The sequence below is a fragment of the Peromyscus maniculatus genome, chromosome 2, assembly GCF_049852395.1.
Source record: "Peromyscus maniculatus bairdii isolate BWxNUB_F1_BW_parent chromosome 2, HU_Pman_BW_mat_3.1, whole genome shotgun sequence".
Classification (NCBI taxonomy): domain Eukaryota; kingdom Metazoa; phylum Chordata; class Mammalia; order Rodentia; family Cricetidae; genus Peromyscus; species Peromyscus maniculatus.
In genome coordinates, this window is record NC_134853.1 from 166,388,505 (window position 1) to 166,411,666 (window position 23,162).

The following is a 23,162-nucleotide window of genomic DNA, read 5'->3' on the forward strand; positions in this document are numbered from 1 at the left end:
GGGGTCATGTTGTGGACATTGAGACCAAGACTCTGGGAGGGGCCTGGGGCTGATGCAGGTATCGGAGGTCCCGGAGGGTTCTCCCTCTGGGGAGACGTAAGCGGGGTGGTTGGTTGGGAGGTCTGTCCACCAGCAAGTCGTGCCAGGCGCCTCCGTCGAATCTGCAAAAGGGAGAAAAAGAAAGGACATTCTGTAACTGAAAGCAAAACATGACTGCCTGCAAGAGCAGTGACATCCAGGTACTCACATCAACAACCACTCCCGAGCTGAGCAGCCCAAGAGTCCCAGAAAAGAACAAGCTGAGAAAAGTAACAAGACAGACCTAGTATTCTGGGTTTGGTTTTTGTTTTATATGTGGGCACTCACACATGAATCTGACCTTGAGAAGTCAGCGGACAATCCCAAGTGGTAGTCCTCACCATCTCCTAGTATATATAACCTGGGTCTCTGCTGGGTCTCTGCTGTTCCCCACTGCATAGAGGATGCCAGCTGCCCTTCGTTCCTCCAGGGTATCTGTTAGGTCTCAGCCACCCAACTACTCTATCCCCTACTCCCCACCCCTGTATGTCTAGAAATGAGCTCAAGCCTGCACTACAGGATTTCTGGCGGTTAGATAAAAGCCAGCATTCCTCAGGAACTTGTGAAGCGGGTTTTCTATCCCAAAAAGGAGTCCCTGCCCCCAGCTACTCAGCCAGCTCTGTGTGTTCTGTCCGGTCTGTCCTGTCTGTCCGGTCTGTCCACCCCACACTCTCTGGCTGCTCTGGGTCTCCTGCGATCTCCCATCCCCCACTCCCTGCCGTGTGCAGAATGCTTTCTTCGCCCTGCCCGGGACTCGTCCAGAAGCCCGGACATTTCCTCTCTCTTACCCGCAGTAAGAGCCTTCTCCTAACTGCGTGGTCCTGTGGGTAGTTTCCTTACTGCACCCCTCACGACATTCTCTTCTCCCTGCCTTCCACCTCACCACAGAAGCACTGGGAATAAAAGCACACACTACTGCACCTGGCTTTTTGTGGGTTCTGGGGACCCCAAATCTGGTCTTCAAGCTTGGGCAGCAAGGGCTTTTCTCACTGAGCCATGTCCACAGCCCTGAACCGGTATTCTTAGAAGCTATTTACTATTTTAGTTTAAAAAACTGTACTTTGATTGCCTTACCAAGGGTACTCTATCTCCTTGACCGATACTGAAATTTCAAACATGCCCACTACCCAATGCATCAAACCCCGGTATTTTCACAAATGGCATCATATAATAAGTGTATATAGGTAAGATTTAGATAGACATGGCTAGAGATATGGCTCAGCAGTTAATGGAACTTTGTTCTTGCAGAGGACAAAGGTTCGATTCGCGGCATCCACATGGCGGCTCACAACCATTTATTTATAACTCCAGTTCCAGGGAACCTTATGCCCCCTGCTAGCCTCTGTGGGAACCAAGCACACATGTGGTGTACATACATATATGCAGACTAGACACTCATACACAAAATAAAAGTAAATCTAAAAAATTAAAATATCAATTTCATCCAACTGGACAAAGAAACAAAAGGTACAATAAGACACAAATTTTATTATATGCTTCCAAGAGCAAACAAAATGTTTAGGCTGGTTTTGTTTTCATGTAATCAAAAAAATATATAGTTTGCCATCCTTCTCCGAGTATTCCAGTTACCAAGTGACTGAGAATACACAGAGTGGATCACAGTAATGTTTCCTGTTTCCGTCATTAACTCACAACTAGCTGGTAAGTTCACAATTCACCCCCCACCACCACACTCCCGCACCACCCCTCACCACCACCACCCCCTGGGTGATGTTCAGTTCCACAGGCGTGACAAGTGCTGGGTGTGAGCAGGCATCACAGAAACAAGCCAGGCCCTGGACACATCCTACCAGGACTAAGGAGGATAAAAGCTTCACTACAGCAGATGGTAACAAGGACAGGCTCACTGGAACCTAGAACATGTGTGTCACTCTGACACTTCAGGTGCCTGCTCCTTTGATCATTCTTAGACCAAGGAAACGTCCGAGTCCTCTCTCCGAAGTGGAGCAGCTGCTCCTGCTGCCTGTGCTGCAGACAAGCCAACCAATCACCTCACGGCAGCACACAAGCCAACCAATCACCTCACGGCAGCACACAAGCCAACCAATCACCTCACGGCAGCACACAAGCCAACCAATCACCTCACGGCAGCACACAAGCCAACCAATCACCTCACTGCTGCAGACAAGCCAACCAATCACCTCACGGCAGCACACAAGCCAACCAATCACCTCACTGCTGCAGACAAGCCAACCAATCACCTCACGGCAGCACACAAGCCAACCAATCACCTCACTGCTGCAGACAAGCCAACCAATCACCTCACGGCAGCACACAAGCCAACCAATCACCTCACTGCTGCAGACAAGCCAACCAATCACTTCACTGCTGCAGACAAGCCAACCAATCACCTCACGGCAGCACACAAGCCAACCAATCACCTCACCCTAACCCCTGAGCATGTCACATGATAATTATGTTTACTTAACTGTATTAAATCATTTGAAGAAGAGACTGGGAGAGGCTAGAGCAGCGGTTCTCAAACTTCCTAATGCTGCGATCCTTTAATACAGTTCCTCATGTTGTGGGGATCCCAAGCATAAAACCATTTTCGTGGCTACTTCATAACTGTAATTGTGCTGCTGTTATGAATCGTAATGTAAGAATCTGATGTGTAGAATATCTGACATGTAACCCCTGTGAAAGGGCCACTCAGCTCTCAAAGGGTTGCAACTCACAGGCTGGAAACCACTGGGCTGGCGAGACAGCACAATTGACCAAGTTCTTGCTTCACCAAATATGAAGACCCACATTTCAGCTCCAAGACCGCGTCTCCTCCTCCCAAGTTGCAGGTGAGCCAGCACGACCACCCAGGCTTTATCTGATGCTGGAGATCTGAACGCTGGTCCTCCAGCTTACACAGCAAGTGCTCTATCCACTGAGCAACCTCCCCACTACCAATTTCTCTTCGCTTTGTTTGTTCTCCTTGCAGGGACAGGGCTTGAACACAGGGCCTTCCACATTCTAGGCAAGCACTCCGCTCCTAGGCCAGTCCCAGCTCAAGGTATAATTTTCTATGAAAGTTGAGATAAAAACTGCATCCTGAAATGAAAGAATGCCAAGTTCTGATGCACTTGTCTTTGATATTAGTCAAGGGGTTACAGAAATTGCTCGCGGTTAACAGTGTGCACTGCTCTTAGAAGGGGCTTGAATTCTGTTCCCTGCACCCACGATGGATGACTCCAGTCGCAGGGGATCCCCCTCATCTGGCCTCCTCCACCAATGCACACTTGTTCAAAAGCACACAGACAAACATACATAATTAAAAATAAAAATAAATTGTATTATATTTTGCTGTTTTGTGTGTATGGGTGTTTTGCCTACATGTATGTCGGTGTACCACTTGGCCAGTGAGAGCACTTGAGGGCTTGAAGAGGCAGATCTGCTAAAACTGTAGTTACAGATGTTTTCTTTCCCTTAATATTTTAATTTTTTTATTTTTTTATGTGCATTGGTGTTTTGCCAAGGAACTGGACTTACAGAGTTGTGAGCTGCCATGTGGGTGCTGGGCATCAAACCTGGGTCCTCTGGAAGAGCATTCAGTGCTCTTAACTGCTGAGCCATCTCTCCAGCCTGTTACAGACAGTTTTAAGCCACTATGTGGGTGCTGGAAAATAGCTAGTGATCTTAACCACTGAGCTATCACTCCAGTCTGAAATAAATTTTTTTTTTTTTAAATTTAAAGACATTACTGAAAACACTTATAAAAACGCTGATATGAACAATCCCCACTCACAAAGATGCTCTATGTTTTATTTGGCTCATCTCTTAGTGACTTGCGTATGCTAATTTCAAACACAGTTGTCTTTCTGTGCTGCTGTGATCAGTGACTTTTGCATTTGGCTTTGCAGGAACCGGGACTCTCAACTACATTTCCTCACTGCACGCTAACAGTGCACCTCATCACCATACATGTAGCCACTGCTTTACAGTTTTGGATGCTAGCACTGTTATGTGCTGTACTTGTTACGGCTTCACTAAAGAGGTGAACATACTCAATAATAGTAGTTTGTTTGGGTGTTTTCAGACAGATCTCATGGAGTCTAGGCTGACCACAAACTCATCATTTTAACTAAAGCTGACCTTGAACTTCTGATCAACTGTCTCTACCTCCCACGTTTTGAGATTACAAGCACATGTCACCAAATGTCCATACTCGCTCAAAACTAAGTTTTAAGGCTGGAGATTTGTCTCTGGCTGAGAGTACCTGCTGCTCTTACAGAGGACAAGAATTCACTTCCCAGAACCAACACTGGTGACTCACAACTGCCTGGATGGAACTCCCGCTCCAGGGGATCCGTTGCCCTCTTTGCCTCCACAGGGGGCACACCTGCACTCAAGTGAACAAACACAAACACACACAAAAATAAAAGTAAATCTTTTTTTAAAAAAGAGTTTTACAACACTGTCCATTGCCAAAGCCAGCCTCCAGAAAATGGCAATCAACAGTAAATAAAACCACTCAGAATAAACCTAAGAGAAAGAAGTGGAAGCTAAAACTTCAGAGTAACATCTCTGCTATCTGAAAACTGATAAGCGGGTATCTGCTTCTGTGAAAAAGGAAACTTGCAACTTTCTGTTTTGGATTTAGTAACTAAAAATGTCAAGGAAGTACAAAGTGGTCAGTACTTCCCTTGGAAACACTGTAGACACAAAGGCATCCTTTGCTTCTGAGGACCATCTTAGACCTGGCTGAACTTCTTCACGGGAAGTTGCAGCTCCTCTCTGAAGCCTAGCATAAAAGCCCATTCCTGTGATCCAAGAACTCAGGGGACTGAGGCAGGAGGACTGCCTCAAGTTAACCTGGTACATACAGAGAGTTTCAGACCAGTCAGGACTACTGAGCAAGGCTCTGTCCACAACCACAGCACAACACAAAAAACAGTATTTGAGATTTCTCAGCGCATACATGAGAGTTACGACTGACATCTCTGTGGGTGTGAATACACAAGTCTGTGTCTGTGCTGTCACAATGGGAGTCAGCGGCTTGTGTAAGAGCACTGGAGACTAAAGCAGGACGCACCGTTACCCTACAAACTGGGGGAGGAGTTGTCAATCACATGTGATCACAACACTTCCAAAATCAAAAGTAGCTAGTGGAAGCAACCACTGGGTTTATTCTGAGCCAGTCTAAGGCAGCCAAGGCTGACCCTAAACTCACTGTGAAGGCAAGGAAGACCATGCATTTGTGATCTCTCTGCCTCTCCTTCCAGGCTGCTGGGATACACGCCCACAACAACACACCTGCTTTGTGCCACTTAAGGATTGAGCCCGCAGCTTTGGGTATGGTAGGCAAACACTCTACCAACTGAGCTCTATGCACCCAGTCCCCACGAGAGCTATTCTGATGGAAGAGGGGAATGACAGAGGTTGATCAGAGTGGGTTTAAGAAGGTGGGTGGGGTGGAGAGAGGAAGCACGAATTCCTGCTGTAAAAAAGAGCAGATAAATGGCACAGGGAAGCAGGCATGGGGCGCAGAGCACAGGCGAGGCTCTCGCTGGTTTGTTTATAAAGTCAAGGAAGAGGGGGTGGAGCTGCAGCCTGAGGGGAAAGAGGTGAAGGCAGGGGGCAGCACCTGCGCCAGGTCCTCAGCTCAGGAGAGGAAAGGGGTCACTGCTCCCTGAGGAGTGGCTCTCCTGAGCAGTGGCCCTGCACAGCAGACAGACAGGACTCTACATAGCACGGACGGATAGGAGGGAAGGGGATGCTGCTGCAGACGTGAGGAGGTGGGGAAACAGGACTAATGAAGCCATCTCTGCAGTCTTCCCAGGCCAGGGTGGGACTGAGCAAGCTGGTACAGCTGTCCTTCAGTGTGCACTACCACAGTTCTGGGATCCCCGGGTCCCACATAAAATCTTCAGGGCACAAAACTGACACACACCACGTCATAGTATCCGTCTCCAGGCCGACAATGCAAAGCACAATGTAAATGTTAGTAAAATAAGTGCTATACCATTATTATTAAAAAAATAAATACAAAAATGATATTAAGGCTAAGTACAGACAAAATCTACATGCAGTGAAAAGTATACTTAGAACTACACACTCAGGTGACATTGGCTCAAGACTAGCCTAGACTACACAGCGAGAATCTATCTCAACCAGCACTTGGTAGGCAGAGGCAAGCAGATCTCTGAGTTCAAGGCCAGTCTGCTCTACATAGTGAGCTGCAGGCCAGCCAAGGCTACAGTGAAACTTTGTCTCAAAAAATTGAAATAAAATAATATAAATGAATTAAAACCAACAATAACACAAAGAAATTCAGAAGATAAATTAACCATAGTTCATTGCTGCACTCAAATCCATACAGTAATTGAATGTTAGGAGATATTCAATCATACTGTGAATCCTGAATTTGCATTTCTGTTAATTAAATAAAATTAACTTTGGGTCAAGAGGCTAAGTTAGCAACTAGTTGACAGAAAGTAATCATAGAGCATCAGAGGGCGTCTGGAGGAGAGAGACACTGGAAGTAGGGGGAAGGGACTTGGAGTGATAAGGGGTTTGTTTGTTTGTTTGTTTGTTTGTCAGAGCAGAAGGATGCTCTCTTGTGGGGATGCCAGCAAGGAGAGGTTAGTTAGCTGCTTCTCAGCCTCTAAGAGCTAACAGGTTTTCACCCCAGTCTTTGAATCTCGAGGCTTATTTAAATAGAACAACAGAAATTTCGTTAAAAGCCACCTTTAGCGGCTGCAGCAGGCCTGCGGGAACAGAATTCACACTAGGCTGCAGTCTGAGGGGCCAGGCCACTGCCAAAGAAGCAGGCTGATAACTGCAAAATCACAATTGCTGGCTGAACCAGCAGTAGATTGAGGAGCAGCCACTCTGCCAAAGATAAAACATTTGGCGCCCAATATGGGGGCACGACCACATGGACAGAGAAGTCTACTGCAGTTCCTGCATGGGCCTCCCCGAGAGAACACTGAGAGCAGTCAGATGCCACCTGCCAGGCTCTCCAGAAAGCAGGTTCATGCTTGGAAATTGCTGGAGGGGCTTAAGTTCACTGCTAACACCACAGACAAACTGAGAAGTCAGCAGATTTGGTGAAATACCTAGGAAGTCCTTTAAGAGAGAGTTAAATAATATTAAAAAGAAAAACCTTTCCCACATTAAGAATGGGAGCATCACAATGCAAGGGGCTAGGCCTCAGTAGAGTGCCATTACAGATGGTTCGAAAATGGAAATTTTAAATGATGGGAAATGACTTACCTGGGATTGACATAATGTCAATTGTAATTACTGTCACGTTTGGTAATTAGTATTTTATCCTTAAATGAGTGGTTTGATAACTGTCCCAAATATGATAATTTGACTGATAAGATACAAGACTTAGAAAGACTTACTATTGATAATATACAAGCATTAGAAAGACTCACCAATGAAAATAAGAAAAATTTGATAAGATACAAGCCTTGGAAATACTAATGAAAATAAGAAAAATATGACTGAAAAATATGAGCCTTAGAAGGCCTTATTATTGATAAGATACAAGCTTTTGAAAGACTTACTAATGAAAATAAGAAAAATACTCAGACACAGACAAAGGAGTTTAGAACAGAACCTACAGTATCACTGCATTATGAAACTGAAGAGGAGTGGGCCAAAGTTATTAGAAACCAACCTTAATTTATTCAGTTACAAGAACAACCACCAGATGATAGGCACCCCAAAGGCAATGCAGAAGCTAACTGAAATCCTGTTGAAAAAGTTAGATTTGAAGATATTTAAGTAAGCAATAGTTCATATGGTATGCATTCAGCTTTTGTGAAGATGTTAAATTCACAGGCAACTCAAAACAGGATTATTCCACAAAACTGGAAAAATTTAGTTTACAGCAACATTGGAAGCTGGTCCTCAGTTACAAGGGAAAACATGGTGGAGAAAGGAAGTTAAGAGTCAAAAAACAATGAAGGAGGGCTAGAGGTAATGAGATTTCCCAAGCTTCTCTGTGAGGGCCAGTATACTGATTTGCAAAGACAATCCACATTTGATGATCACATCTTGATTCTATGCCATACAGCAGCTTTGAATGCTTGGGGCAGGGTTGAAAATGAGGAAAGAGGTCTGAGTCATTTTACTAAAATTATACAAGGCCCAAAAGAAGACCTCATTGATTTTTTCCCAAAGATTGACTTTAGCTATAAATAGAATGATATCAGATCCAGAAGTCAGACAAGCATTAATTGAATCTTTGGCTTCTGAAAATGCTAATTCAGTATACAAAAGGGGGATTAGGTCTTTAAAGGCAAGATCAGCACCCATAGATGAATGGATCCAAAATACAGCTGATATTGGCTATCACACTTCTGATGATTCTTTGATAGGAGAAGTGATTTCTAAAAATTTTAAGAAAAATCAAAAGGTCAGATGTTTTAATTGTGGTAAGCAAGGTCATCTGAAAAGGCAATGTAAGCAAGGCATTCCTAGAAACAATGTTTTTTCTAGAGGTAATCCAAACAGAAGGCCTAAGCCTTCTGGAATATGCAGAAGGTGTGACAAAGGCCAGCATTGGACTACTGAATGCAGATCAACATGAGACAGCCAAGGTAATCCTTTGCCATCAGGAAACACCTTAGGGGGCCTATCCCAGGCCCCAGTGTCTAATTTGGTTCAATCACTCCCTGTCAGCATTGGGGAAACCCCTCCACAGAGCAATTGAAAGACTTAACAATGCCTGTTGTTAAAAAAAACACACTGCTCTCGATGACAGAACAACATCAGAAGATAAAAATTTCAGAAGAGACCATAAAGCAAGTATTTTTGCAATCTTCTATGAATGATAAAAGATCAAAGCTAAAAATACAAATGAATGGCATTGAAATTGAGGATCTGGTAGACACAGGTGCAGATGTAACAATTATTTCACCAAAATCTTGGCATCCAGATTGTCCCCCTAGGGAAGTAAATGTTCAGCTTCTAGGGATTGAAACCTTATCTCAGGTAAACCAAAGTGCAAGATTCGTCGAGTGTATAGGGCCAGATGGACAGATTAAAAAAATTAAAACTATATGTGGTTAACACAGCAAAGAATTTATGGGGATGTGATTTTTTTTTTTTTTTGCAGCAATGGAAAACACAGATTATCATTCCTCCAATCTCAGAAACAAACCATAAACTAACGTACGCTTGTTTCTGAGAAAAATATTAAGAATAGTCACCTAATGTTCAGGTTGTACATGAGCAGGACATAACAGCTGCTGATCTTTCAAAGGTACTAATAGCCATACCTTTAAAATGGTTAAATGACAAACCTCTCTGGGTAGAACAATAGCCTTTGATATCAAAAAAATTATAGGCATTAGAACAGCTGGTACAGGAGCAGCTAAATGCTCAACATATTGAAGAATCAATCAGTCCTTAGAATTCTCCTATATTTGTCATTAAAAAAGAAATCTAGAAAATAGAGACTGTTAACATATTTAAGAGCCATAAAGCAGGTGATTCAGCAAATGGGCTCTTTACAGCCTGGAATTCCCCTGCCTTCTTTATTACAAAAGGGATGGTCTACTATTGTGATTGATTTAAAAGACTGCATTTTTACTATACCTTTACAAGAACAGGATAGAGAAAAATTTGCCTTCACAGTGCCTATTTATAATAAATTCCCAGCCGTTAAAATGTACGATTGGAATGTTCTTCCACAAGAAATGTTAAACAGCCCTACTTTATGTCACTATTTTGTACAACAGCCATTAAAACTAATTCTTAAACAGTTTCCTCAATCTATAATTTACAATTATATGGATGATTCTTATTGGCTCATTCACACACAGGTTTAGATGTTTTTAGGTTTTAGATGCTTTTAGATGTTTTGTAGCATGAGTCTTTTTAAAAGTTCTTACTAATAAAAACAAACCTGGAGCCAAGTATTGGGGTGAACTGGAAGATCAGAGAGACAGAACAAGCCACAGCTAACCTCACCTGGCCAACTTCTCAGCTGATCTTGTTTCCTCAGACTGGAAGCCTCAGTGTCCTCATATCCAAATGGCTCTCAGCTGAACTGTGCTGCTCAAAACCTAAAAGCTTAACCAGCCAAATGCTCTAGTTTCTGGTCCTCATGCCTTATATACCTTTCTGCTGTCTACCACCACTCCCTAGGATTAAAGGCTCAGTTTTCTGGGATTAAAGGCGTGAGTCACCATGCTTGGCTGTATCCTTGAACAGATGAATTTCTACCTCTGGAATGTTAGGATTAAAGACCCCAGATAAGTTTATTAGGGTACACAGTATTTTGGGGAACACAATACCACCACAATGTTTGATTAAGTGAAAAGAATTTTGCCTTTTTTTTTTTTTTTGGTTTTTCGAGACAGGGTTTCTCTGTGTAGCTTTGCGCCTTTCCTGGAACTCGCTTTGGAGACCAGGCTGGCCTCGAACTCACAGAGATCCGCCTGGCTCTGCCTCCCGAGTGCTGGGATTAAAGGCGTGAGCCACCACCGCCCGGCGAATTTTGCCTTCTTAAGGATTACAAATTGTTCCTTAAAATACACACACACACACACACACACACACACACACACACACAGTGGAGATTCTATTCCAAGAAAACTATCAGCTGAAGCTGAGAGAGAATTGGCTCTGGTAGAAAAGAAATTACAGGATGCACATGTGGATCACTTAGATCCAGAGCTTGATTGGTTATTTTACCAATTTTACCAAGAGTATTCTGGTTATTTTACCTTTTATACATTCTCCTACAGGAATTCTAATGCAGAGAGAAGATAATATCTTAGAATGGATATTTTTACCACACAGAGTAAAAAATTAAAGACCTATCTAGAAAGGTTTCTGAATTGATTCTGAAAAGAAAATTGAGAAATTGAGACTTTGTCAATTAGCAGGAATAGGTCCAGCAGAAATTGTGGTACCTTTTAGTAATGCTGAAATTGCCTCATTATGGGCAGAAAATGAACATTGGCAAAGAGCTTGCAGTAATTTCTTGGGAGAGATTAGAAATATATATCCCAAAAGCAAGAGACCTCAGTTTATAAAAAGAACTGTATTCTCCTTCATATAATAAAGGGAACCCCAATTTCTGGAGTGCCTACATTCTATCCTAATACAAATAATTCAGGAAAAGCAGGTTATAAGTCAGGAAAATTAAGTTAAGTGGCTCAAAGCCATTTTGATTCAGTTCAGAAATCAGAAATACATGCTATTCTCATGGTATTATTATATTTTCCAGAACTTCTTAATATAGTTTCTGATTCTCAATATGCAGAAAGAACTTTTTTACATATAGCAACTGCTGAACTTATTCCAGATGATTCAGAATTAACTTTGTTATTTATTCAACTACAAGTAATCAGAAATAGAAATCATCCATTTTATAAAACACATATCAGATACCATATAGGTCTACCAGGCACTCTAGCACAAAATAATGATGAAATCAATCAGCTATTGATAGGAAATGTGTTAGAAGCCTCAGAATTTCATAAACAATACCTATTAACAGCAAAGGTTTGAAGAAAGGTTTTTCCAACACCTCACAACAAGCCAAAGAAATTATAAGGAAATGTCCTACTTGTTCTTTGTATAATCAAACTCCGTTACCTGCAGGAAGTAACCCAAAAGGTGCTCAAAGAAATGAGAAATGAGAGAAGGTCAGCCAGTTGTGTTCAACCTCTCTCAGCGAGCAGGTTTTCACCCCAGTCTTGGAATACTGAGTCTTATTTATAAACAGAATGACACAGATTTAGTTAAAGCTCCCTCTAGTGGCTGCGGCTGAGCTGGTGCCTGCGGCAACAGAATTCCCACCAGGCTGCAGCCTGTGTGGCCAGGTCGCTGCCAAAGAAGCAGACCAGTCAACTGCAAAGTCAAAACTGCTGGCTGAAATAGCAGTAGACTAAGGTGGAGCCACTGTGTCAAAGATGGAACAACAATCGAATGAGCCCGTCCTCTGCGCACCAGCATGAGGGATGCTTACATATGGTATCAAACAAAACAAGCCAGACGTCAAAGCAAAGGCAGAGCCTGTAGGGTTCCAGGTGTATGATGTTTACAGACTAGAAAAACTAAGCTATAATATTTCTTACGGTAATGATTATTCCTAGTAAGATGGGCTGTGGACAGGGAGAGGTAGAAGTGAGCTTCAGGACAGGATGAAAGGGACTTTAAAAAAACCTTCCAAACCAAACCTGGCTGGCCGGCCTCACACCTATAATCTCAACACTCAACTAGGGGAGGCAGAGGCAGGAAGCTGCTCAGCCAATCAGGGCACTTGCCACCAAGTCTGACAACTCAAGTCCCACCCTGGGACACACATTGTATAAGAAAAGATGCAATACCTACAAGTTGTCCCCTGACTGCCATGTGGATATTGTGGCATGCATGTGCCACTCCTTAAACCCAAAAATAGATATACAAGTGGTTTAAAAAAAAAAAAAGCTGATGCAAGAACACTGAGATTTCAAGGCTAGCCTGGGCTATATAGTGAGACCTGAACACCATCTCAAAAACAGACAACACAAGCTGACTGATAACTAAGAGGTATTTCCACTTTATAAAGATGCCCTGTGGTGTACACTTATAATTAGGAGTAATGAGATCATGAACATTTGTGTCATTACCTTTATAACTTCCATGTTAAAATATAGTCTTTTGTATGTTTCAAATAGGATATAATTTTTTTAAAATCTTTCAAAGTGTCACTAGAGAAATAGCTCAGCAGTTACGAGCACTAGCTGCTCTTCCAGAGGACCCAGGTTTGGTTCCCAGCACCCACACGGCAGCCCACAACAATCTGTAACTCCAGTTCCAAGAGACCTGATGCCTTCTTCTGGCTTCTTTTGGTGTGCATGTGGTACACAGACATACATGCACCCATATACATAATACACACACACACACACACACACACACACACACACACACACACTAAATAAATAAACAAACAAACATAGTAAAATTGAAAAACTTTCAAGACCCACTAGAAAGGCTACTGGTTGAGAGTTTATGGTTTTCAATTGAATATAAACTAAAATGTTCTATAAACACTGCATCTACTGTCTGATACTGAAATTTGCATCATTTACATTTTTTAAAATGTGTTCATTAGGGCTGGAGAGATGGCTCGGTGGTTAAGAGCATTGGCTGCTCTTCCAGAGGTCCTGAGTTCAATTCCCAGCAACCACATGGTGGCTCACAACCATCTATAATGAGATCTGATGCCCTCTTCTGGCATAAAGGTGTACATGAGGATAGAGCACTCATACATAAAATAAATAAATCTTAAAAATTTATTTTTAAAAATGTGTTCATAAACTGGGCACAGTGACACAGGCCTGTAATCTGAGCTACTAGAGAGGCAAAGGCAGGATTGCAAGTTCAATGCCAGCCTAGGCTACATAGCAGGATCAAAACAAGCCTGAGTAACTTAGACCCATCTCAAAATAAAATATAAGCCGGGCGGTGGTGGCTCACGCCTTTAATCCCAGCACTCGGGAGGCAGAGCCAGGTGGATCGCTGTGAGTTCGAGGCCAGCCTGGGCTACCAAGTGAGCTCCAGGAAAGGTGCAAAACTACACAGAGAAACCCTGTCTCGAAAAACCAAAAAAAATAATAATAAAATATAAGAGGGCAGAGATATAGGTTATTGTCCTGACTCCACTACCCTCTGATTAAAAGGCATGTTAAATTCAAATGCAAACTTTACTACTGACTCTAAGGCCCGAGGGAAGCCACTCAACCGCTGTGCTTCAGCCCAGTACCTGCATGATGAAGGTAAAGAGAGCTTTAAGAAACCAGCCCTCGGGGCTGGAGAGATGGCTCAGAGGTTAAGAGCACTGACTGCTCTTCCAGAGGTCCTGAGTTCAATTCCCAGCACCCACATGGTGGCTTATAACCATCTGTAATGAGATCTGACACCCTCTTCTGTATACATAATAAGTAAATAATCTATTAAAAAAAAAAAGAAAGAAAGAAACCTGCCCTCCCTGCCTCTCTGCCCTACTATGCTCCTCAGTCACTGTCTCTTCTACTCCCATGGCTTTCCTGGAGTCTTGTGGTACTGGAGCTGGAACCTGGGCCATCGCATGGGCTCACCAGGGCTACTCCCTCAGCCCCCAAAAAATGTTAAGTCCAGGGACTTTCCTCAGCTTTTCCCCTTTGATGAATCACCACAGTCATACATGGTATTTGAACCATACATAGTAGGTATACTCTAAATATTTGCTGAATGCATGAAATAAATCAAGAATACTGGAAAATAAATACACTATACATAAAACTATTTCTTAGTTAATATTGTCATTACATTTTGAGTGAGGAAGATTTCGTTATGTTGTCCAGGCTAGTCTTGAATTTATGAACTCAAGCAATCCTCCTGCCTCAGCCTCCTTAGAGTCTGGGTATATATAGAAGCAAGCCATACTGTACCTAACATTATTTTTTTTAAAGAGCATATTTGTTTGTTTTTTAAGTAACCTTCAAATTTCAAGCTGGAGACCAAGCTTAGCCTGAGAGGTAAAATCAAGATGCTCTCTCTCAGTGACCTAAGAACGAAATGCCCTGACTCACTGGAAGGAGCTTCCCAAGACAGACTTGGGCTGCGCTAACTCCCCTGCCTGTGTCCCCCCACTCGGCTAACCTGCAGTGAAGTGTGGGAAAGGGGAAGAAGTCAAGACCCTTGACACATACTGTGAGCTGTTCAGAAACAGATGCCAGTCCAGAGGACATGAGGGGACAGAGTGTGACAACTGTCCTGCCCACTCTCAGCCTTTTGAAATTTTACAAAATATTTTCATTGTGACATTTTTATGCATATCATTGCATTTTGTTCATAACACCCCCCCAATCTCCCACCCTTCTTTTTTTAAAAACTTTTTTAAGGTTTATTAATTTTTTTCTATGTGTATGAGTGAGTGCTTTGCCCGAATGTATGTATGTCTATGCAGCATGCGTGTGCCAGGTGCCCATGGATGTTAGAAGAAGGAGTTGGATCCTTTGGGACTGAAGTCACAAGTGGTTGTTAGCCATCACATGGGTGCTGGGATTTGAACCCAAGTCCTCTGGAAAAGCAGCCTGTTTTCCTAACTGCAGAACAATCTCTTCAGTGCCCCTTTCCAATTTATTTTTTGATAGTGTGTCTGTGTGTGTCTGTGTGTGTGTCTGTGCCTGTGTTTGGGTACATACATCTGAGTGCAGACATCTGAGAAAGCCAAAGTTATCAGCCCCTTGAGCTGGAGTTATGGTCAACTGTGAGCCACAGAGTAGGGTCAGCAATGAACCCAGGTTCTCTGGAAGAGCAACAGTACTCAACCACTAATTCATCTTCCCAGCCCCATTAACTTGCTTCGTGACAGTTCCCCTTCTTATTGCATTCACGTCACACACATACGCACAGGGAGAGACAGAGAGAGGCAGGGGATTAAACCTAGACTCTGTAAGAGAAAAGATGCCATACTCACACCCATTCTTACAGATTACTGGCAAGGAAGAGGCATGGGGCTGGGACACGGCTTTGAACTGCCCGCCATAGCACTTTGAAGTTAACGCCCTCCATGGACTTCTACAACGCTGGTAGTCTAGAAATGGCTTAGCAGCTTGGGACACTAAGAAGAGCTGGCTGAGAGTCCTGAGCCGATGGCGTTGTACAAGAGACAGCAGAAGGGCTTGTCTGACTAGTGGAGGCATGGGCAGGAGATGTAGGTCTGGGTGGAGCATCGGCCTAGGTAGCCCAGGGTTGATTCCCTGCACCATGGTGGGGAGGAAGCAATGTCACCTCACTTTTATCTCACAGGGTCTGGAAGGAGATGGCTCAGCAGTTAGAGCACCTGCCCTTCTCAGAGGACCTGAGTTCAGCTCAGAGCACCCACATCTTGGGGATCACAATCATCTCTAACTCCAATTCCAGGGATCCAACAACCTCTTCTGGCCTGGTAGGGCATCTGCACACACCTCCATCCTCCAAACACACCCCACATGAAGCCCAAGATACCAAGATACATATGATAAATAGCCCCAGCATTCCAAAGTATTACTGGACTCCTTGTCTGTACTCAGCCTACCTGTTTACATTAAGCACCAAGGACTGGCACTCTCCTTTTTAAAAGATTTCTTTCTCTGTAGGTCAGAGAGTGAAAAGCCAAGAGCATGAGAAGAGGACAGTGTGGCAGGTCCACAGCTGCCTGAGCCCCAAACACTAAGCAGGAGCCGCGTTCCTCCAGCTTTAGTGTCTGCTCTGTTTCACTGGGCATTTCTAAGTGACACTACAACAGTGCCTCCCCAGTGGCTCCTCCTGAGGCTGTACTCCCCTCCTCCAGATTTACCAACACTAGACTCAGAGTGGGGAAGGCTATGACGGCAGGTAGACGGCCTGGGACAGGACGGATCAAACAGCTCCTCTTATTTTCAGTAGTTTATGGGGAGTGAGAGTGTCCACAAAATATTGCTTTAAATTTAATAAAACAGACATCCTACAAAAATCCCTGCTTTTCAACTAAAAATTTAAAAAGTAAATTCCAACACACAGAGAGCCTCCACTTTCAATTCTTACTGTTGGGAATGGTCTTCTTCTAAAAATGTCCTTCACATTTTCCGGTCACACACAGGACCTCCCAGGTCTTGATGCAGCCTACCCCTGCTCTTGCCAAGAGAAAGGGGATCATTCGACAGTAACCTTTATAGTTACAATGTGACTGACAACCACTTCTGGAGGCATCCAAACACAAGAGAGTAACAGAAAAATGAACTAAACAAACCTCACTTTCTGTGAGCCAGATGTGGCTGGGGAGCCACCATTTCATAGGGGAGGAGCCCACTCCCAAAAGTGACTTGCTCAGGGACACACCTCGAGGGTGACTGAGTGGGTCTGAAGCCAGACTGTGACTTTTTACCTCTCACTCTTCCCACACACGACCTGTCCCCAACAGCAGGACACCCCTACAGTGACTATGGAGGCATGGCTGGGACAGCAAAGTCTTCCTCCAGCTGTCTCACTGACTGGGCTTTTAAAACGGGATGTGTATTTATGCTTTTCAGGTTTACTACAGATTTGTAGAAGCTGAACTGAAAAGCGGGTTGCTACCGACACGCACTGATTTCCTCTTTCTTTAAAAGGATGCAGATTTACCTTGCAGCAAATCTCACATAATACAAGTAGCAAGTTTTTAGGTTTTTCATTTCTGCTTTCACTGTTTCTAATGACAAGAACGAAAACCATTATTTCCCACTGCATTTCTAAAACCTGAAAACATTCAGACACGGCTATGCTCTATCCTGTTTTCCCTCCGAGACCCAGGGTGCCAAGGCAGCTCCCACTTGGAGACACTATTAACTATCAGGCAAAGGAAACAAGTCATAGCGAACTCCACCCGACCCAGAAGTGATTCCTGGAACTGCCACAAACCACCCTCAGTGCCCGGGGAAATGCCAGCCCCCAGAAAGCAGTGTGCACATGCAGAGAACTAGTCTTGTTCCTCTGACAGACACATCTCATGCCAGGGCCATTTCCTGCAAGCTGCCTCCTCTCCCCTAACACACTTCTGTCCACATAACTGCTCCGCGACCCGCCCACTCCTTCTGGTCTGTCTCTCGAGTTACCTTCTCAATGAGGTCCTCAACCATCACTGTCCATTTCCCACATGCCTATAGCTCACCAAACCAGCAAACAGTTCAGCACAAGTCAAGTGTGTTTGTGTGTGTCTGTGCACACAAATTTATAAACAGAGGAGAAAAATTAACAGCTGATAAATCCAAACAATGTATTCAACCTGTCTGCAGACGAGAATTTTCGGAATAAAAAGTTGAGAGCTGATGGGGCTAGAGAGATGACTCAGTGGTTAAAAGTTCTTATTGCTCTTGCAGAGGACCCGAGTTCAAATCCCAACACCTACATGGTGGCTCACAACCATCCAAAACTCCAGTTCTGGGGGACCCGATGCCTTCTGATTCTGCAGGTATGCACTTGGTGTGAATACATGCATTCTAGCAAAACACTCATATAAATAAAATAAAAATAAATCTTTTATTTTTTAAGTTTAAAATTGAGTATGGCAGTATACACTATAATCCAGCACTTGGGAAGTATGGGCATAAGGGTAAGTTCAAGGCTAGCCTGGGCTACATGAGACCCTAAGGGGGAAACGGAGCCAGTATATGTGTCTCCTCTAGCCATGCTCGGCTGCACATGATGGACATGGAGTACAATCAGCCAGGCTGTCTGAACGCAGGCTGGAGTGGTGAAGAGGGAGGCAATGAGTGTGACACTGGCTGTGGTGACGAGATCGTGACTCAGAGCATGACTCAGCTTTCTCTGTTTCTGTGACTCAGCCATCTTTCTGTTCCAAGTTTCAGAAGAGGACTCCTGCATCCCCGAAAGAAATCCCACTGCTTGTCAAGCTCAGTGAGCTGTGCTCTGACTTCCAGTGGTCTGCTCATGAACACCTCCCTTCCCTGAGACCTCAGCAGTGCGTTCACAGCAGCATCTCGCTTTCTCATGGGTTTTCAGGATTCAAACTCTCTTACACCGAGTGTTAGTGTCATATTAAAATCACTCCCAGGGACAACTGTGAAGACCTCGCTCATTCAGATGTCTGAGCTGTGCTCATGTCTGACGTGTGACAGACAGGGTGAGGGCCAGAGGTGCACTGCCAGAGGCAGGTGGATCATACTGCTTCCCTGGCAAAGGTAAGTGTGTCCAGATTAGGTGAGCCACAGGTCAGGGCGGGCAGGCTGAGACAAGATTGCTCACATCATCCTGAGGTCTGGACCCGCTCATGACAACGAGAAAAGACTGAAGTGTCCAAGCGGGGGAGGAACTATGACAGACAACCACTGCGGCTACTATGAGAACATGGCGCTAAGGTGGGACAAATGCCAGAGAGAGGGACAAGTCCAGAGACATTTTCAACGAGTACAACAACAGAATTTGGTCATTCTTTGGAAGTGAGGTATAAAGAAATACTGGAAGGTGTAGATTTCAGGCCTGGCTATCTACATGGAGATAAAATTCTGTAAACTGAGAATACAATAGATTTCAAGCAAGCAAGACAGCCAGGCAGGAGGCATGTATCAGCAATACCAATCCCTTGGGAAGCTGGGGGATAACTGTTTGAGCCCAAAAGTTCACAGGGGCTTGCATCTGTATCCCAGCAGTGGGAGGCTGGAAAAAGATGGCTTCCAGAGGTTCTCTCGGCCAACCAAAATGGCGAGCTCCAGGTACAATGAGAAATCATCTCAGAGAAAAGGATACAGAGACATAAACAAAGACAATGAATTTCAATCTTCAATCTTTGGTGTCCATAGTCTTCAACACACGCATGCACGCACACGCACACGCACATGCACACGCACACGCGCGCAGGAAGTGCTGGAGGAGAAAGGGGCTTCCGGCCAGCCCGGCACCCAAGCTGTGGCAGGACTATTGCTGGCTGCTTCTCCACAAGTTTACTGAGAACTAGGGACTTTAAAAACCAAAGTAGAAAGATTTGAAAATCTTGTGTTTCCCCAGGAGGGAGCATGCTTAAAATTGGAATTAAGGAAGGCATGACTTCTTAAAAAATATTAAAGCCCTTAAAAGAAGCCAAGTGGAGCTGGAGAGATGGCTCAGCGGTTAAGAGCACATGTTGCTCTAGCAGAGGAGGCGACTTCAACTACCAGTACCCACATAATCAACTACCAGCACCCACATACCACCTTTACCCACTGAGCCACCGTAGCGCCCCAAAGGCCACAATTTCAAACTTTGCTATCTCCTCATTTTTAATGCTATTTCTTATAGGGTTTTTGGATTTTGGTTTGGTTTGGTTTTTGGTTTTTCAAGACAGGGTTTCTCTGTGTAGCTTTGGAGCCTGTCCTAGAACTCACTCTGTAGCCCAGGCTGGCCTCAAACTCAGAGATCCACCTGCCTCTGTCTCCGGAGTGCTGGGATTAAAGGTGTGTGCCACGACCGCCCAACTTCCTTACAGTTTTAAATGCTTTCTTCCATGTGCTATTTGAATCATTTTCTCAAATAGAGAGACATAAAGTCAGCTGAACTCAGACAGACTGCAGAAAACCTGAATGAGTGACAGGAGTTTAGAGCCTACAAGTCAGTCCCACAGGATCTGACACCTTCCTCTAGCCTCAGCAGGCACCAGGTGTGCCAAGTGGTACACAGACATAGATGCAACAAAATACTTGTGCAAATGAAATAAAATTTAAGTTAAAAAAAATCCTTATGCACATAAAACAGAATAAACCTATGAAGGCTGGACAGTGGTGGCACATGTCTTTAATTCAAGCACTCAAGAAGCAGAAGCAAGATCTATCTCTCTTGAGTTTGAGGCCAGCCTGGTCTACAGAATGAGTTCCAGGATAATCAGGACTAAACAGAGAAACCCTGTCTCAAAAAAAAAAAAAAAAAAAAAAAGTTCATCCTTAGCACAGCATAAAGAAATATATAAAAAGGGCTTGATACTTAGTACAGTGTATTCTTGCAATCCCAAATCTCAACAACTGGAAGGTGGCAGCAGGAAGCTCAGTAGTTCAATGTCATCACTGGCTACACAGGGAGTTCAAGACCAGGCTGAGTAACACGGGACCCTGTTCCCCAAAAAACCCAAAGAGAAGGGGATTTTCCAAGCTATTCATCAACATTTGATTTGGCGGGAGGGCTGCACACACCATGGCACATGGGTCTCATCTTCCACTGTGTGGCTCAAGGATCAAACTCCCATCATGAGACCTAGTGGGAAGCTCCTTCACCCACTGATCCATCTCACAGGCTCTAGACAAGCTGGGGGTCAAGCCACCCTTTCACAAAGGTCACATATCACATAGCGTGCATATCAGATATTTACATTACAATCCAAAGTGTAAAACTAGCAAAACTACACTTACAAAGCAGCAATGAAAGTAATTTATGGTGGGGTCAGCAGCACTGGGAAGGTTGAGAACCACTGCTTTATACAGACTTCTCAAAAAGCACTTCAGCTTGGTGTGGTGGCACACTCCTGTAATCAGAGCACCCTGCAGGCTGAGGCAGGAGGATTCTAAGTTCCAGGACAGACTGACCTCGATAATGAGATGCTCTAGATCAAGCAGGTAGGGAGGAGGAAGAAAAGGGAAGAGGAGAGGAGGAAAGGGAGAGGAGGAAGAAGCAGTTCACTTCTCGACCTGAAAATAAAGCAGAAACAACAGGCAGCGCCTGAGCAAATGCTGCCCCCTCTTCTCTGCCCACACCCTCGGCTGCACCCCCGTCTCCAGGGATCACGGCGCTGAGACGTGCGGTAGTGTAGTCTGAGACTGACTCAGAAGGTGTAAGGAACCACCTGCCTTGCACGGTGAGCATCAGAACAAGGTAATGTAAAGCTCCATCTCAGTTAGCACAACTCACACTTGGAGAGTTTAATTCACTGGTTTATTTTGTTCACTGCTACATCCTCAACAATCCGAACAGTGTCTCACCCAGAGAGTATGTGGTAAACATTTGCTGAACAAATGAAGCGTGTCCCCTGGAGACTGGTGGCAACCGTCTTCTCGGAGACACGCACCCGCACACGGATACAGAGCAACCCAGAGCCTTCTCCATCTTTTGCCCTTTACTCTCCTGAGGCTCAGCTACTGTTGTCCTCTGGCTTAGGTTCTGCTTCAGCGTAACACGCGCGTGTAACAAAGCTGAAGCAGTGCACATCACCTTCGTTGGCTGACAGAGAAAGAGCGCAGGACAGACGGGGGGGGGACCACCACCTGGAAGCATTATATGGCAGGAAACCGCCCAGAAAGACTGTTAACCGCACTGCACCCTGTGTGTTCACTGGGTTGGTTCAGGCTTTTTCATTTGGTTGGTTGGTTGGTTGGCTGGTTTTTGTCTTCTGAGACAGGCCTTCACTCTGTAGTCCTGGCTGGCCTGCAATGCTAGTAGCCCAGGCAGCCTGTTAACTCAAGAGACTTCCGCTTGCCTCTGCCTCACTAGTGCTGGGTCACGGTGTGGCTACCATCCTTGGCTTCCCTCAGGGGTTGTTTGGTGCTGGGACTGAACCTGGGTTTTATGCACTCAGGCAAGAGGTCTCCCAATGAAGTTACACCCTCAGCTCTTTTTGTTTGTTTTGCTTTTTTGAAACAAGGTCTCATTGTGTAGCCCAGGCTGGCCTTGAACTTTCAGTGATGCTCCTGCCCCAGCTTCTCCAATAGAGGAATTACAAAAATGTGTCTCCATACTCAGCTTAAAAAATGACTCTTTTGCCAGGTGGTGGTAGCGCACATTTTTAATCCCAGCACTTGGGAGGCAGAGGCAGGCAGATCTCTGTGAGTCTGAGGCCAGCCTGGGCTACAAAGAGTTCCAGGACAGAAAAGAATTTAGCTGGATAGAGGAGCATACACCTGAGTTGCAGGTGTATCTCTTGAGTTCAGAAGTTGGAGGCCAGCCTACACCACACAGCAAGACCTTGCCTTGAGAAATTAAATCAGGCCGGGCAGTGGTGGTGCACACCTTTAATCCCAGCACGCGGGAGGTAGAGGCAGGCGGATCTTTGTGAGTTCTAGGCCAGCCTGGTCTACAGAGTGAGATCCAGGAAAGGCGCAAAGCTACACAGAGAAACCCTGTCTCAAAAAACCAGAGAGAGAGAGAGAGAGAGAGAGAGAGAGAGAGAGAGAGAGAGAGAGAGAGAGAGAGATATTGATTGATTAAATCTGAAAGAATCTTTGAAAACCCAGCTACAGGCTTGGCAAGACTGCTCAGTGCATAAAGGCGCCTGCTGCTGTAGGAGACTGATAAGCTAAGTTCAACCCATGAGACCCCTATGGAGGAAGGAGAAAACTGATTCCAGAGAGTGGTCCTGTCCCCTCCCCTACCCCCTACACACTGGGGCACATGTGTACCAACACATAAACACACAAATAATAAATGTAAAATTAAAATCAAACCAGTTATTTAGAAATAGTTGTTTTTTTTAATTGACTATCAAAATTATTTATAATAGTGCACACCTATAATCAATCCTAGCACTCAAGAGGCTAAGGCAGGAAAATGAAGAATTATAGGCTTCTAGGACAGCCTGAGTTACATAGTAAAAGCATGTCTCAGACAAACAAAAGGTGGCACTTCTTTTGATGAAACGCTACAGAGATGATAGCTAGTCTATA

At 44.4% G+C, this 23,162-nt stretch overlaps 1 protein-coding gene across 3 annotated transcripts in view; it reads right to left on the minus strand.

Annotated features, from left to right (window-relative positions):
• The window catches only part of Ube4b (ubiquitination factor E4B), a 112,530-nt gene that overhangs the window by 73,588 nt on the left and 15,780 nt on the right, over positions 1-23,162 (minus strand). For all 3 annotated transcript variants that reach the window (XM_076563518.1, XM_076563517.1, XM_076563516.1), the window contains exon 2: positions 1-161. This exon is cut by the window's left edge and continues 26 nt beyond it. In XM_076563518.1, the coding sequence (XP_076419633.1) occupies positions 1-161 (161 nt within the window). The remainder of the gene's footprint in view (positions 162-23,162) is intronic.